The 15,367-nt window shown below is 39.0% G+C and overlaps 1 protein-coding gene across 1 annotated transcript in view; it reads right to left on the bottom strand.

Moving 5' to 3' along the window:
* kcnt1b (potassium sodium-activated channel subfamily T member 1b) overlaps window positions 1–15,367 on the bottom strand; it is a 52,626-nt gene that overhangs the window by 34,881 nt on the left and 2,378 nt on the right. The window contains exons 2-3 of the mRNA XM_026321488.1: window positions 14,349–14,391; window positions 13,269–13,436 (exon numbers count right to left, since the gene is read on the bottom strand). Of these exons, the coding sequence (XP_026177273.1) occupies window positions 13,269–13,436; window positions 14,349–14,391 (211 nt within the window). The remainder of the gene's footprint in view (window positions 1–13,268; window positions 13,437–14,348; window positions 14,392–15,367) is intronic.

Genomic DNA, 15,367 nt, shown 5'->3' with positions numbered 1-15,367 from the left:
AAATGATAAATTACAGAGTAAGTTGTAGAGAAAAAGTGCCATTGAGTGAGTCAATCCTAGCTTTCTGATGCCCTAAAATGTCAATGTCCTCAAATCAAAAGAAATACAGCATGTGAAGTAAACAGACAGGCCACACTGCACCACCAGCATACTAACTGTGCAGTGGTTTTGGAAACGCTGCCAAACGAACACACACTTCTGTTTTCAGCCAAGCCACCCTCATGTAACCTACAGATAAGATTGCCAATCTAAGCTTTAATGGCAGCAGTGCTGCAGCTCCCAAGTTCTTTTGTCCCTCTGAAAGGAAAAAAACAAATACATGTCTTCCTCAATTGTTATAGCTCAGCCCATTACACACAAACCACAATCTAATTTGTCTGCCAAATGGCAGGAGTGTCCTGACAGTGGATGTTTGCAGGCAGGTTGTACAGACATGCTGAAATATAAGGTAGGTTTATCTACATATGTCAACATAATCCCCCATGGTTTGCATTCTGAGTCCATCTATCAATGTGGATGTTATGTCAAAAACGACTTCACCTTTGAATTCTGGCATGTGATCATGTGTCGTTTTTCCCAAATGATAAATAAATAAAAGTGTAAAGGGGATGCAGCATTCTCTGAATTATATAACCCGGTATGCACTGCAGCCATTTAATGAATCCTGGTGATGCGAGAGAAAAAAGGACAAGCATTCGCAGTCATTTACTACTGTAACGATGAAACTGACTCAAGAAACAGAGCTAATGTTTGAGCCAAACGAGGGAAGCACAGACCATCTGTCACTCATGAATGGATACATTTAGTGTTAATGGACTATTGATTACGGCGCAACTTTTGCCAGAGGATAATTACGGGCTAAGTTGTTGGAAGACTTTACGCAACATGCGCTCTCAGCGTCGTGTTATTTCGCGGATGTTGCATGTGTGCAAGCCAGCTGCATTCAGAAACATGCGACTCTGGTGCGGGTCTGCGGCAGCTACCTTTGGCCGGCATCGCTCCCAAAAGAGCCCATGGTCCGGAGAGGACTGGCGGGGTTGACCCAGGAAGGCTCTGGGGTTTTCTGCACCTCGGTCTTGACATCTGGGTCGATCTCAGAAGGCGAAGGCGTCAGCTTAGCGCCTGCCATGGCTCTCTGCCTCCCGAGAGTTACCTCCAGAAGACAGCGCCAAATACGTTTCTTGGTCCTGGTGTCAGAACAGGCTCAGTCTGCGCCCAACGCCGGAAAACCGCATCCCCGTCTCACTGGTACTGCACAAAGGCGGAGGGAGAGCGTCTGCCTCCCTGCCGCATCACAGGGTCCTCAGACACACTGAGGGGAGCATCAGCTTGTCTGCTGGTTATGGAGCGCTCCTCCATCCCTGATGGAGATGTCGGTGCCCGTGTCTTTATGAGATTCACACTTCGTCACGATGTAACGTCAACGCTTCGGCCAACCCAAAGGGCTCCCCAGCAGGTTATATAATTAATGCAACGATCCGCGATATCGCAACATTTCAATCAGCCACTTTTCGTCACGTTCATTAGTGCATCGTGTGCTCTGCCTTTCTGTAAGACTGCATCGAGATTTGGATGCGTCTGATTCTTTTTCTCCTTTCCATTAAATCACGTCAGTAACTCAAAGGGTGCTGAATGGAAGATGGAGCCTATTTATATCTTCACGACATTATTCAGCTTCTATCATCTATTCTCAGAGCAGCTAAAAGTGCTGATGCTTTTAAAAGGAAACTAATCTTAACATTTTTAGCCTGGGTTTTGATCAGAATATTTTACACCCATTAGTTATGCTCTGTGTTATTACATTTATATTCAAATGTTATTCCATATATTTTGTCCAATTTTTTTTTTTACATTTGTTTTTAATTATCTCAATTATGTGCATAAATTCCATAGGTTTAAATGTTTTTTTAGTGCTCATTTTCTGTCAGTCATCTGTAGTAGCACCTTCAATTGCAGGTCCTGTAGGAAAAGTGGTATACAAATAAAGTTTGTATTGTACTACTGATATTGATATCCTTATGACAGCAGACATCACTCAGGATTTTAAGACAAACCACAAACAAATGAGCAGGCGGCTGAGACAAACACTCCATGGTGTGGTCATGTCGGTTTGCATGGAAACACAGGCCACACCTGAAGTACAACTTCTAGGAAATATATTAGTGTGTCTGTCAGTTCATTTCAAACAGCCATAATATCAGTAAATGTTTTACTCTGGGGAAATAAATGTTTGATATCTTGCTTATTTTCTAAGTTTGCCCACTTACAAAAGAAATTACCAGTATGATTTTTATGGTAGATTATTTTAAGAGTGTCAGAATATATATTTTTTTTAAAAACAGCACATTATATAAAAGGTTATAAGTGATTAACATTTTGGTGTCATCTGACCACAGCACTTTCTCCCAAGCATTTTCTGAATCATTTAGATGTTCACTGGCAAACTCCAAACAAGACTGCGCATGTCCCTTCTAGAGCAGGAGAACCTTGTGGGCCATGTAGGATTTCAGTCTATTGTGGCGTTGTGCGTTACCAATGGTTAGCTTGGTGACTGTGGTCCTTCAGATCATTAACAAGCTCCTCCCGTGTAGTTCTGGGCTGATCCCTCACCTTTTGAATGATTCTTTCACCATCAGGTGACATCTTGTGTGGATCTCCAGAGCGACTAATCATTATTTTGTATTTCTTCCGTTTCCAAATATCAGTTGTCTCCTTCTCACCAAGATTCTTGCTGATGGTCTTGTAGCCCATTTCAGCCTTGTGCAGGCCTACAGTCTTGTCCCTGATGTCCTTTGACAGCTTTATGGTCTCACCCATGGTAGTGGAGAGGTTTGAATGGAAGAGATAGATTCTGTAGACAAGTGTGTTTTATAAACATAATGAGATAGGAGCACTTTTTTAAAAGTGACAGGATTGGGCATATAACTAATCTGTGGAGCCAGAATTCTTGCTGGTTTGCAGGAGATCATGCTTTGAGCAACCTATGGAATTATCTTTGCAAATGCGATTTTGAGAAGGTTTCATAGCCTGTGGGCCAAAAGAGAAAATTTGAATAGCCAAAAAAGTGTCCGACTGGTTCAGAGACTGCATTTACTACACACTTGTCAGTGAGCAGGGAAATCCCCTGTACATAACTGCAATGTGCCACGGCACCATGCAGCTGGTTAAATTAACAGACTTTGATTAGCCATGGATTGTTTGTTTTCTAACCCATTTGACTTTTATGTGTTTTGATTAGAACGCAGAGCAGCTTGATAAAACATGCTAACCCGGGAGAACCTCACACAGACAGGATTGTGAACATGACCTCTCTACTGTGACATGACAGTGTTAACCACTGAGCCCCTGTGCCTCCCATGTTCGCTTTAATAAGGTGTCAACGGTTCACAGGTATTTAAGAACTCCTAAAGTTAACTCTGATCTGAAGTTGGTGAGAGGTTTGTGTAAATGGCCTCACAGGTGATTTTCACAATGCGAGCCAAGAAACTGCAAGTCAGACAGGAGACCATGAACTGATTAAGATTCTCTCTGAAACACGACTAAGCCAAAGCCTTCACATGGTTTTAAAGTTTTAAACACAATTTAAATTTAGATCACATTTTCTAAAGTCTGGCTGGGTATTGGTTGCCAGCTCATACTCCTCTGTGCCAGGAATGAATTCAGAATAGCTATTCACAATCTGTTCTTATTTCTCATCTCCAGTTGATTATTATATATAATAAGCCTATACAGTCCTGTGCCTACAGAAATGCACCTTATTTCTAATGTAGTAATGTATGTAGCTGAAACTTCATTAGAAATACATTCAGGAAACGCATAATGCACAGCACATTCTTTGCAGATGTCATTTTGAGTTTAGCCTTTAGCAAACATTAAATTACCTATTGATGATAACCTTGGGATTGAGAAGTTAGACCAGTGGGTTTAATTTCAAGGAAGAGGAAAATGTTGGACACGAGACACCTCGCTTTTCCCAAACAGCTGTGGCAAACATATGTGCATTTAAGCAAACTATTTAACCCACTATAAAACTGACTAGCTGTGCTGATTAGCCACATTATGTAAATGTGTGTAACTATACATATGTTTAAGCATTATGTAAATGCGTGTATTTACTGGGTCAAATTCCTTCAAAGAATTCACACCCATGTGAAATTACATTGTCTAATGCACAAAAATCAACAAACCAAAATGATCAATGTAGTATTTAATCATGTGGGAAAAAAAACAAAAAAACAAAAACTGGCTGTGTTTGTGCACTAAGTGATGGTGACGTAAATGTTTGAATTGGTTTCACTTGAATACATGGACAGTCATGAAACAAAAAGCAAATTAATAGATCGAGCACAAAAGTCAAGATATTGCAAGGAATGAGAGAGAGATGCAGCCAAGTTCAGCAGCAGCAGAAACAGGTGTAGAAGCACAGAGACACTTAGTGGTGCAATACAGCACTGCACAGTGACTCATAAGCAAGCAGCATTAGAATTCAAATGTACTGTACAAGAAGCAGGATTCAGCTAGTGCAGACATAATGTATTTTACATTGAATAACACAGACGGCAGCATAGCTGTGGTTTTTAATCTACTGTGAGATCATACGACTGAAGCTGCTCAACCCTGTATTTGCTTCAGGAACATAAGCTAGTGGAACCTGCATCCATCCAGATCTAAATAAGATAAATAATGCTATAGTCAAGCAAAATATACATACAGAAAACCAAATCTAATATAGATAATCAAGTAAGATCTGAAATGACTCCAGCGTAAATAACCAGCTGAGTGGCTTCAGATTCACACTGAATATTTACATATATTACATCAGGACCAAGATGGATTTTGAGAAGGTAGCAAAATGCAGGGACTTAAATACAGTAAAAGCTGCAGTGAAGCCTATGAGACGAGTAATGGGCATAGCTGGTAATTCATTCTGCTCTAAAATGCTTGGCACATAAACTTGAACCACTTTCAGATTCTACAAGATGAGTAACTTCCAGCTACAGAGATGAAAGAGAACAGAAAAAGGAAACTTGGGGAGAGACAGAGCTAATAAATGTAACAGCATGCTGAATCATGGTGCCGCCACTGTCACATTTTAAATTGTACAGAAAAAAAAAGCAGTTGTGATGTAATAACATTTAGAAAACAACATTTTCTTACAACTGTCATTAGTAAAATGTGAAAGGGTTTGGCATAGAGAACTAAATAAGAAAATGACAGATTTCATTTTCTCTGAGTTGAATTTGTGAGCTACAATTTGCCTGAGAGAAAACAGTCATTAATGGGCCAGAAAAATTTATGAACATACTGGTGAGCAACCAAGCTGCTCTCAAAAACACTGAAGAATCACTGGACGCACCTCAGCCCCATGCTCTTTGCTGCAGATGAGTGTCAAGAGCTGTGATAATGCTTCCACTGTCAAAACATATTAAGGCAGTGAGCTGGCACTGCTGTGGGCGAGCTGTCTGCCTGTGCACAGCACAGCCAGAGTGGAGGAAGGAGTCTAGCCAATGCCACTAGCAGGCGTACACACACAGGAGCATACGCGCATACTCAAGCACTGTATTCACAGGGATGCTATTGCTCACTGACTGCTGCTTTGCCAAAGGCTATTACATGCAAAAAGGTAACTCATTTGTTGGTCATAACCTTATGTTCTCTTCCAAAAATGAAGATTTTAGGGGGGGGAAGTTCATTTGCTTAAATTGAGTTTGCCAAAGCTTATGGTTCATCTAAAATAAATACAACATACACAATCAAATCTTCAAGATGTTCATGGGGCTATGAAATCAGTACTTTGAATCTCTTATATTTGTCCTAAAAAGATCACAGTCCCTGTTGACACATGAAGAAATGACTTTGGCTTGTGCAGGAACATGCAACATTTACTTGTACTCTGACTCCAAATTAACTTTTTTTTTTTTTTTTTCCCCTACCACCCTAGACACAATTACTACTTCCTTCTGAAACCTTTGAAAACATGCCAGCACTTTTAATAGGTCACAGTAACAACAAACATGTCATCTTCAACAGCCTCATGCATAAAACAGCTTCTCTCCTGCATGATGTTGCACCCAAAAGCAGGGGTGGCGGTGTCCTCATTTACATAAAATAGGCCAATCATGTATGTAGCCGTTCACATGTATATAAACTTAGAAATTTTATTTATGTTTAAGTACAGAAGGAGAAGTGCTGCTGAATTTTATAATTATAGCAGAACATTTCTCTGCCTTTTTAGAGAGAATTTGCAGTCTAGTCTGTATTGATCCTTTGTTTGAATAATGGACTACTTATAAATCTGATTTTTGCATATGCATCTTATCATTTGGTCTTTCACTGGCAAGTACGTGTATCAGACTAATGAATTTCAGTGGTACATTTAAATTAAAAATCTCTTTAATTCCTTGCTTTATTTTGGTAAATATTTGGGCCTTTGCTAAAGTATTAACACAAAATAAGTAATGTGTTTACAATAACCAATTTGCTGTAGCTGATTTTATTTTTCCATTTAACATTTATGTAACAGTATAGCACATCACTTTCAGATTGTCAAACTCTAAAAACAAACAATTAAGAAAATAATTTCCCAGTGTATAACGGGTTTGAACTAGTTTAATGTATTACTGCTGTACATTAAAAGAGGTATCAACAGGACATTATACTGCGATTTACATTTACTGTTTAGTTTGTACTGAAAGTAAAGATTGCATTTAAATGAAAATTTCAAGACACTGTCTTGAAAAAAAAAAATCCCATAATTTTACTGGCAGGCTGTTGAATTATTTGACAAGGCTGTTATTAAATAATCCTGCAAAATCCATGACCAGTGGACCACAGCTGCTATATTGATTATGAAACATTTTCCTAATTGCCTTGGATAGGCAAAAATCAACCAAGCAAATAAGTGTAGCACAACAGACAAGAGACATTAGTGAAGAGACATTAACAGTGATGATTCCTGGATTATCCTCTATGCTTTATGACTATGTTACACACAGACACACACACACTTTACGATGCTGACAAACTCATGCAAAGTTGGCAAAGCATGGGGACTAAATAGTAAATGTATCAGATATTCCTCAGGAAAAACATCCAACAGAAACACATTCCAGAGAGCAGAGGTAACCTCTGAGCATCCCCCAATAATTTTTTTTGTCAATTCTATTTGAGCAACACCTCAAACTGTGTTCAGCCACTGTAGCGTTCCAAATGATTTCATATGAAGACCAATAAAAGCCCTTTAGGAGAGCTGTACGCTCATTATTTTCAGCTAAACCACAATGTACCACTTTCACTAATACCTCCACTGTGTAAAGGGAAAATAAATCCGGAATGAAGCCCTGCACAAATTGAGCTTTTCAGGAATGCAATGCCTCAGTGCTCTCTCATTTTCACTGTTTACTTGTCCACATTCCAGCTTCTGCACACTGGCTGCACAAATCTCTTAAGAACTTGCCACCATACAATTTGGCAGAATAGACAAAATGTGGATACCTGGAACAACATGCTTGCTTCAATATGACAATAACAATAATCCTTAAACCAACGGCATGCCAAAGACAGACCGGCGCTTTACTGCTGATGAGAACATGTCTCACCTCTGTTAAGCACCCACTCTGTGCTTATGGTGGTTATTAATACTACTTATGGTCTAAATTGCAAACACTGGCATGCGTTTTACCAGTAACAACACACCTTTCAAGCCCATCTTGCTTTTAGGTGATGGTGCTGGGGAAAGTCACAACTTGAAATGTGAAATGTCTTTAAACTGTATACGTTTTCTCCTTTAACTCAAATGTACCGTAAATGCTATCATTACAAACTCTTCAAATGTGGTACAGAATTAGCTCTTAATTAATGTGCACCTCCATACAATTAACTGTGAGCTAAATACCTCCCCAGAACAGCAAACTGCCTGCTTCCAACCTACAGTAGTGACAGAGAGATTCATTAATCATCAACATTAAATTGTGGGGTTACACATCACATTTAGGTCTGCTGTTTATTGGATATGAAGATTACTGCCCTCATAAAAAATACCTAGGCAACCTTACAAAAGATTCAAGTATTAATTTGACAAACATCAATTAGCCTTTATCCTAAAGTCTTTTGTCATAGGACTGAAAATGAAAAGACAATGAAATTGAATCTGAATTTAAAAGAAACACTCAGGGATAAGTTAAAACTAAATGATCTTGCCTTTTCTTGTGTTCAGAATTCTAGGACTAATCACAGAAGCTCTGCGCTGAAATGTAAATGCTGATCTTTTCTTGTTACACTGGTCAGGATGCTGCATTTTTCCTGGGACATGCAGCTTCAGCCTCAGTTTTACCACAAAAATATGTGGACATCAAGTAAATATTTAAGATTACAGTTACATTATTAGTTTAACACAAAGCAGCTAGAAACATTAAAGAGACTGCCAGAGGTAAATGCATGAAGCTAATGGTAGGTTAATTATCTAGGCATCCACAGCTGAAAAGATCCACCAGCAACAGCTGTCAGATGTAACAACTAACATAAATTAGTGGAATGGTACTATATATTTCATTCTATCACAACACAATCATACTTATAAGTCAATAAAAAGACAATATGGGGCCAGTCCAACCATAAATTATATCAACAAACATAAGAGGCAATAAATCATTGTAGCAGATACAATTTTATATGTCAGTCTTTCTGGCACTGCTTTCCAGCTACAGAGGTATCAGATAACTCAGACGTGCCACCCTAAACCTATTTGGAACAGTGGGAACACAGCCTGAGAGCCTAAAGCATCAGTCCTCCATGATGAGGGGTTGAAATGCACCAAAACACACCAGAGCTAAATGCTGCCTCCTGACATGTAAACAGCACAGTACCAGAGCTCAACTCTATCTCCTTCAGCATCAAAGCTTTGGCAGCTCTGACATTTCTACCTGAAAACAACTCATGCCAACACGCCCCCCCCCCCCAAAAAACCTAGTTATTTTCTTTGATTTGAATAAATGGCAGAAGCCATTACAAAGCAACAGGAGTGACACGGGTGTCCCCACATTGAGAAAAGCTGTGTGCAATTTATGTACATGGCACAGCAGCAGTGGCTCCCTGAATCATTTAAATCTCCTGCTGTGACTTTGTATGTGGATGTAGGCCTTTGTTATATTATTGCCTTTTGGGGCTTCAGAGTGCTTCATAGACGTTTTTCGCTCAAATTAACTTAAAAGGGTCACTTCACCTACATTACCAATAAACAATTACATAAAATAATAAATATTAAAAAAAAGAGAAAGTTATCCATAGTTGTATTTGACAATTTAGCTTGAATTTGTGATATCATCTGAATGGAGTTATTCTGTTACACAGACACAGCCCAAATAAACTGCATTCTACTAAGGAACTAGTATGTTGATAATGCATTTGAGGGACAACCCGTCCCACAAAGAATTGACTCTCATCACAAATTTAAATTCTGTCCATGACTTACTAGAGTTCATATGAGTGTCAGTCATCTCTCGCCTTCTTCCCATCTAGTCATCTTCCCTTCTTCTTCTCATCCATTTATCCTCATCTTTCCCCTCTTTGAGGCTTTTGTGTTATTTCTGCTCCTCATATCCCTCTGTCTTTGTTCTAAATCTTATTATCAGCCTCTTGAACTTACACAGATGGAAATCATCCCAGCATCAAATCCCAGCAGTTCCTCCTGCCACATAATCAGGGCAAACAAACAGCTGCTGCCAGCATCAGTGTACAATATAGTCTCAAGACACTATTTTACTCTTTAGTTTTAGTATTACCTTTCTAGACAGAATAAACTAAGATGGTTCCATGAGATCCAAACTCTGCTTATACCAGAACATGACATTTGAAAACCTGTGGCTTCAGAAAACTTGATGTCAGTAACTTTGGGTTTATGAAATGCAGCTAAAAAATAAAACATCTTTTATGTTGTGTTAAAAGGTGTCACATTGGAGAAAAAAAAAAAAAAAAAAAAAAAAGATTTTCACAGTAACAGAAGTTTAAGATTCATGGCTGAGACTAGCTGTTGCTCAACAGCAGGACATGTTGTCAATACTGGGTCACTAGTCCAACTGCCACCATTTGACTCACAAGGAGGTGTTAAAGAGTTCATTTAATAACCAATTAACACTGCTCCCTCTGTCCAACATTATTATGAATAACATTCTGCTTTGATTATGATAGAGAAAAAAAAATTGGACATGCAAAGGAAAAAAATATATAGAACCAATTTGTGCCTTGATTATTTTCTGTTTTCCACCCTGTTGACATGTAGAAAAGTATTTGGTGGCATGCTTCTATTTCTGATGTCAACAGAGGCTGCTGGCCTCCCTCCGCTAGCTGACAGACTGAAAAATAAACCCATGTACACACTCAGATTTCTAACCCCAGGTGCATACACAGGTGTATGCGCTCAGAGCACAAACACCGCACAGACAATACTCACACACACACACAAATCACTTGTCAGTCCCATGGCTTTGGTGTGATTGCTCCTCTTCAGCACCGACACAGTGAAGCAGTCATTATGGCCTTCTGACACCCAACCCTGGAGATAATGACAGCCCAGGAGGAGGCCTCCCCCCACAAATCTACACTGTACGCCTACATCCACAATACCAGAGATGAACAGAAGACACATACTCTAACAGCACAGAAGGGCTTATTGCCTTAACACTGTAGGAGTGACACACATTGAGAAACTTGCACTTGCCCACAAATATAAAAATATATGGCCTCTAAAAATGACTCAAATGAAATCAAGAAGGGAACATTACCTTTCAACTGAACTGCACAACTTGCAACCTGTGAAGGCAGGTGATCTCAAGCAGTTCAGTACCACTGTATTAGGATCATTTGGACAATGTTTGATTTTTGCATCAAGTTCATGAAGTACCTTGATTTGTCAGGTATTTAAATTTGCTAAAGAAATTTACATTTATGATCAATGTTTGTGTTTTAAATGTTGATTTTTCATATATATTTAATATTACGATACTTAATATACTGATTCAACAAACTAGTCCCTGTTGATAATGTGACAGTTGTAACACACATTTCTAGAGCCATTTAATCCACTACCTTTTACTCTGCCAGATGAAAGATCCACAAAATAAATTTAAAAAAAAAAAAAAAAAGCACAGATGCAAGGACATCAGAGCAGGGAGGAACAGAGGTGTGGGGGTTGAATCTCCCTCTGGGGATTAATTTGTTTTGAAGCTTTGCATTCAAGGCATCAACACAGGAAATAACCCACATCACAAACCATGAGCATGCAGATCATCAACCAAGAAAAAGTGTGTCCCCAAAGCACAGCAACATTGTCTGCTTTCGTTTCTATTACAGAGCTGGCAATCTACACAGGCATACTGTAAAGATGCAATTAATGTTGTACACATTGTGCAGAGGTGTGTGTGAAAAACTGTAGTTTACAGCTGTTGTCTGTTTTGAAGAAACAAAGGCGGCTGTATTTTTAATGGCAGGATCTGTGAATTATATAGCTCTGTAACAAGATTTAGCATGTGAGTACTCACATTGGTAGATGCAAACACACACACTCCCATTCAGGCATATATGTGGTTGTAGCTTGGCAACAAATCCTAATTACCCTTTGTAATTGAATAGGGATCAGCAAAACAATTCACAGGAGACGTATCGGGTAGAACACACACATACACGTAAAATCAAGCAGCCTGACTGCTATTTCCCAGCATCTCAATGCCTATGTGAGACGACAAGGATGCTGTAGCTTGTTTGAAGATAAGACTAATACCATGGTATGCTGACTGTATTTTCATGAAATTGATGTGTAATGTAATCTATAGTGTTGCTTTATTTACCTTTGGCTCCAACCAATTGTTACCTTTTAAATGTTGAGCTGGCAAAAGGCCTTGCACTGATATGTAACATAATGACAGATACAAGGAAAAGTGAACAGAAAGAAAGAGTATTCACATTTACTTTCATTTAAAATTTGCTTCATCTTGACGTTTGACATCTGATATTCATTTTCTAATCATACAAGATCAAAAGCCATCCACAGAAGGTTATCAACTCTTTGCCAAAACATGGCTGGTGCCAACAACCAAAGCCTAGGGTTAAGAGGTAACATGGAGAGTGTGCTGACCAAAGGTAAAGCAACTGTACTGTTACAAGCACAAACTGCTGTGCAAATAAACAAGCAAAACATTCAAACACAACCAGCTTGGTAATAGTGTACAACAGCAGCATTGTGTGACACCAACCAGGGTTTACAGATTCATACCATGAGGACACAAAGTGAGAAAGAGGTTCAGTTAGGGTTATCTCAAAACCCCAGGAAACTGCAGCTCCAGTAACACTATGTCAAGACTAACCTATGGGTAACTTCAGTGATTTTAGGGATCTGGGCAAAATTCAAAATGCTGATTATACTGTAAATCAACCCTGTGACAAATACTCTTAGACCATTTACCACACAGTCTTCAATAGATATATAACAAACAGAATGAAGTAGATTTAACAATGTGGCAAAGTTCAAGTAATGATTTTCATGTTACCTTTAAACTTACTGACAAATCAACAGGCACTACCCTCTGTTCTCTTAGCAAGTCAGTTTTGAATTACTGCTGATCCTTCAGTGAGCAGGCTTCATTTCAGCACCTCAGAGCCCTGCATCAGTTACTGTCTCTCCAACCACTTCGAAAATTAAACTTTGAGACTCAAAAACGCACCAGCACTCCAGTGACCATAGCTCCAGTAAAGGTCCAGGCAATGAACCACGCCATCTCAAATCCACTGAAAGAATTTATTAAAGCAGCCAGACGATACAAACTTAAATGATAATGTGTGACATTTCTAAGCTCATATTTCAGTGTTTTCACAAATCGTCCAAGTAGTCCACAGTGTGACACAGCCACAGTCTGAACATGGAGCAAGACTTACTTTGTCATAACAAAAAAAAAAAACAAAACTAACTCCTCTATCCGCTGCTCTACCCACCTACACATCAAACCAACAGCTAAATACAGGACCTGCCACAGTCTCTACGGGGTTGTTGTATGAAGCCACACTGGGAGATGTAGGGAAGTAGAAGCAGATGAAAAAATTAGAGGGAAAGGAATGTATACTAGAGCACTCAACATAAAGCAACCCCTGGAAGGTGTGGATTTTCCTAAACTGGATATAAGTGCAGATGTGCAGATGACCCATTCATATACACACGAACACAAAACCCTGGGCAATCTCAGAATTTGCACACAGTACAGCAACAGTGTTGTTCTTGCTACCTGTCATCATTCTGAAATGCCTGGTCCCCCAGCAGCAAGTCCCTGAAGCGGTAGCGAGGTGGAAGAGGAGGCACCTCTGAATCCACATCCGCCATTTTGAGAGTTGAGATGTCCAGAATTACACCCGAGTTGCTGCTGTTATTTTTCTGCAGGGGGTCAGTGGAGGGTCTATAGTGGGAGAAGCAGAGCAGAGGCTAAATTTTCTGATAAGAAAGTCTGGTAAATTACAATGGTCATATTCCAGCACAACTTTTCCAAGTTAACAGTTACAACAATAAGGCACTGAAGATCATTTATATATACTGTATGAGCAATACAAAGAAATCAATGAAGAGTCAATTACTGGGGAGAAGATTAAGTACTCTAGCAAACTTATAGATAGTTACAGGGCTGTATGATGAAGAGCAGACTATTTGCCAACTAATCCCCAGTGCTCAATGGGACTACATCATATGTTGTACTAAAATCCCTGGATGCCAAATGTATTAATCTGAGACAAAACTTAAAAACAAAAACAAAAATGCACCAAAGAAAACCACTGCAAGGGAAAATAGGCTGCCTTGTACTTATTCCATGAATGCTAATTACAAGTAAACATGGCATACATTTCTTGATGAACCAAGAACTGCTGATGTTTTCACTGTGGGTCAACACTTAAGTGAAGATTCTATTCAAACTCCTAAAAAACTCTGTTTACAGCATCAAACAGCTCAGAAAACAGCTTGAAAATAAATGATTTGATTTGTTAAAGGAATGCTAAATGTGGACCTCTGAGAAAAAGCAAGTCAGGCATTAAAGTCTGAACCACATGATTGGATGTAACTGTCCTATTTCACATGCACCATGTGTTATTAAACAAAATGAAATGAACATATACATTATTCAAAAAGAAACATTGCTTCACTAAAGTGGATCCTGAATATATTACAACAGGGTAATATTAAAAAAAAAAAAAAAACCATTCCACATAACAGAATGTGTGCATACATTTGTCAGTGGCATATAGATCATTGCCATGTGTATTTGTTCACCACATCATTCAAGTGTGACATAGCAGAATGAAGTGTTTCACGGAATTACCTGTCACCATGGGAATTTGACGATCTACGTGGAGGGCTCATGACTGAAAGAGAGAGATGCAGAAAGAAGAAAGACGAGTGAGTTTAAGCACAGTGAAGAGTCACATCTTGAAAACTTGTGGGGATGTAATATAATTACATATTAGTGTTGCAGCTTAACTCTGCTCAGAGTCATCACAAATGCACTGCTCTTTACACAGTGAGATTACACTGATACATTTTAATGTAACTGCAGAGCTTAAAACTAATGTATTCAGTGCCTTACACACACTGTTACACACTGGACGGCATTTTATATTTTGATGTGGAAAGCATTATGTAAGGTTGGTCTATTATCTACCTACTGTACAGTATGCATTTACTGAAGGTACCCTAGAGTATGGGTTTTAATTTGTGTAGCCATGGTGAAGAAAGACACCCATATCAGGGTGGTGTTAAACCCATGCTCCGCCCATGAAACAAAACAGGGAGGAAGAAATAATTTCAGAAATATGACATTTACCACACCTACAATATATTCACACCGTATGTTCTGTATGACTGAACATGATGTACTTCACTCAAGTGTGTTGCTTTCCATTTAAGTCAATCTCTGGTTAGCAGTTTTTTATAAACGACTTTTCAACCCAATGACGTGATTTTTTTGAAAGTCTTTTGAGACTACATTTTACCACATACAGAAGCTGTGCATTTGTGTATGTGGTCATCATAATACAGTGTGGGCAGTCTTGAGTGGGCTAATAGCACCCAGAGACATTTGGTCCATGATTAAACAGTGAAAGCACAGACCTGCAGAAGTGCACAGAAGAAAGAGTGGGGAGATGGCAAATGACTATGATGGAAAGGAAAGGAAAGGAGAAAGTAAAGAAGGTTTGTTCTGAAGAGTCAAAAACATACTGTACTCAATGTGCCCTTTACTTCAGGGAAAAGAAGAACTTAAGAATAAGGTGACAAGGTTGAACAAAGAAAATATGGACAATCTGCCATGTGAGTGAAAAAAAAGGCCTTGGCCGTAGAGTC

The sequence above is a fragment of the Mastacembelus armatus genome, chromosome 9 (assembly GCF_900324485.2).
Source record: "Mastacembelus armatus chromosome 9, fMasArm1.2, whole genome shotgun sequence".
NCBI classification, from domain to species: domain Eukaryota; kingdom Metazoa; phylum Chordata; class Actinopteri; order Synbranchiformes; family Mastacembelidae; genus Mastacembelus; species Mastacembelus armatus.
This window is presented reverse-complemented; position numbering and strand designations above follow the sequence as displayed.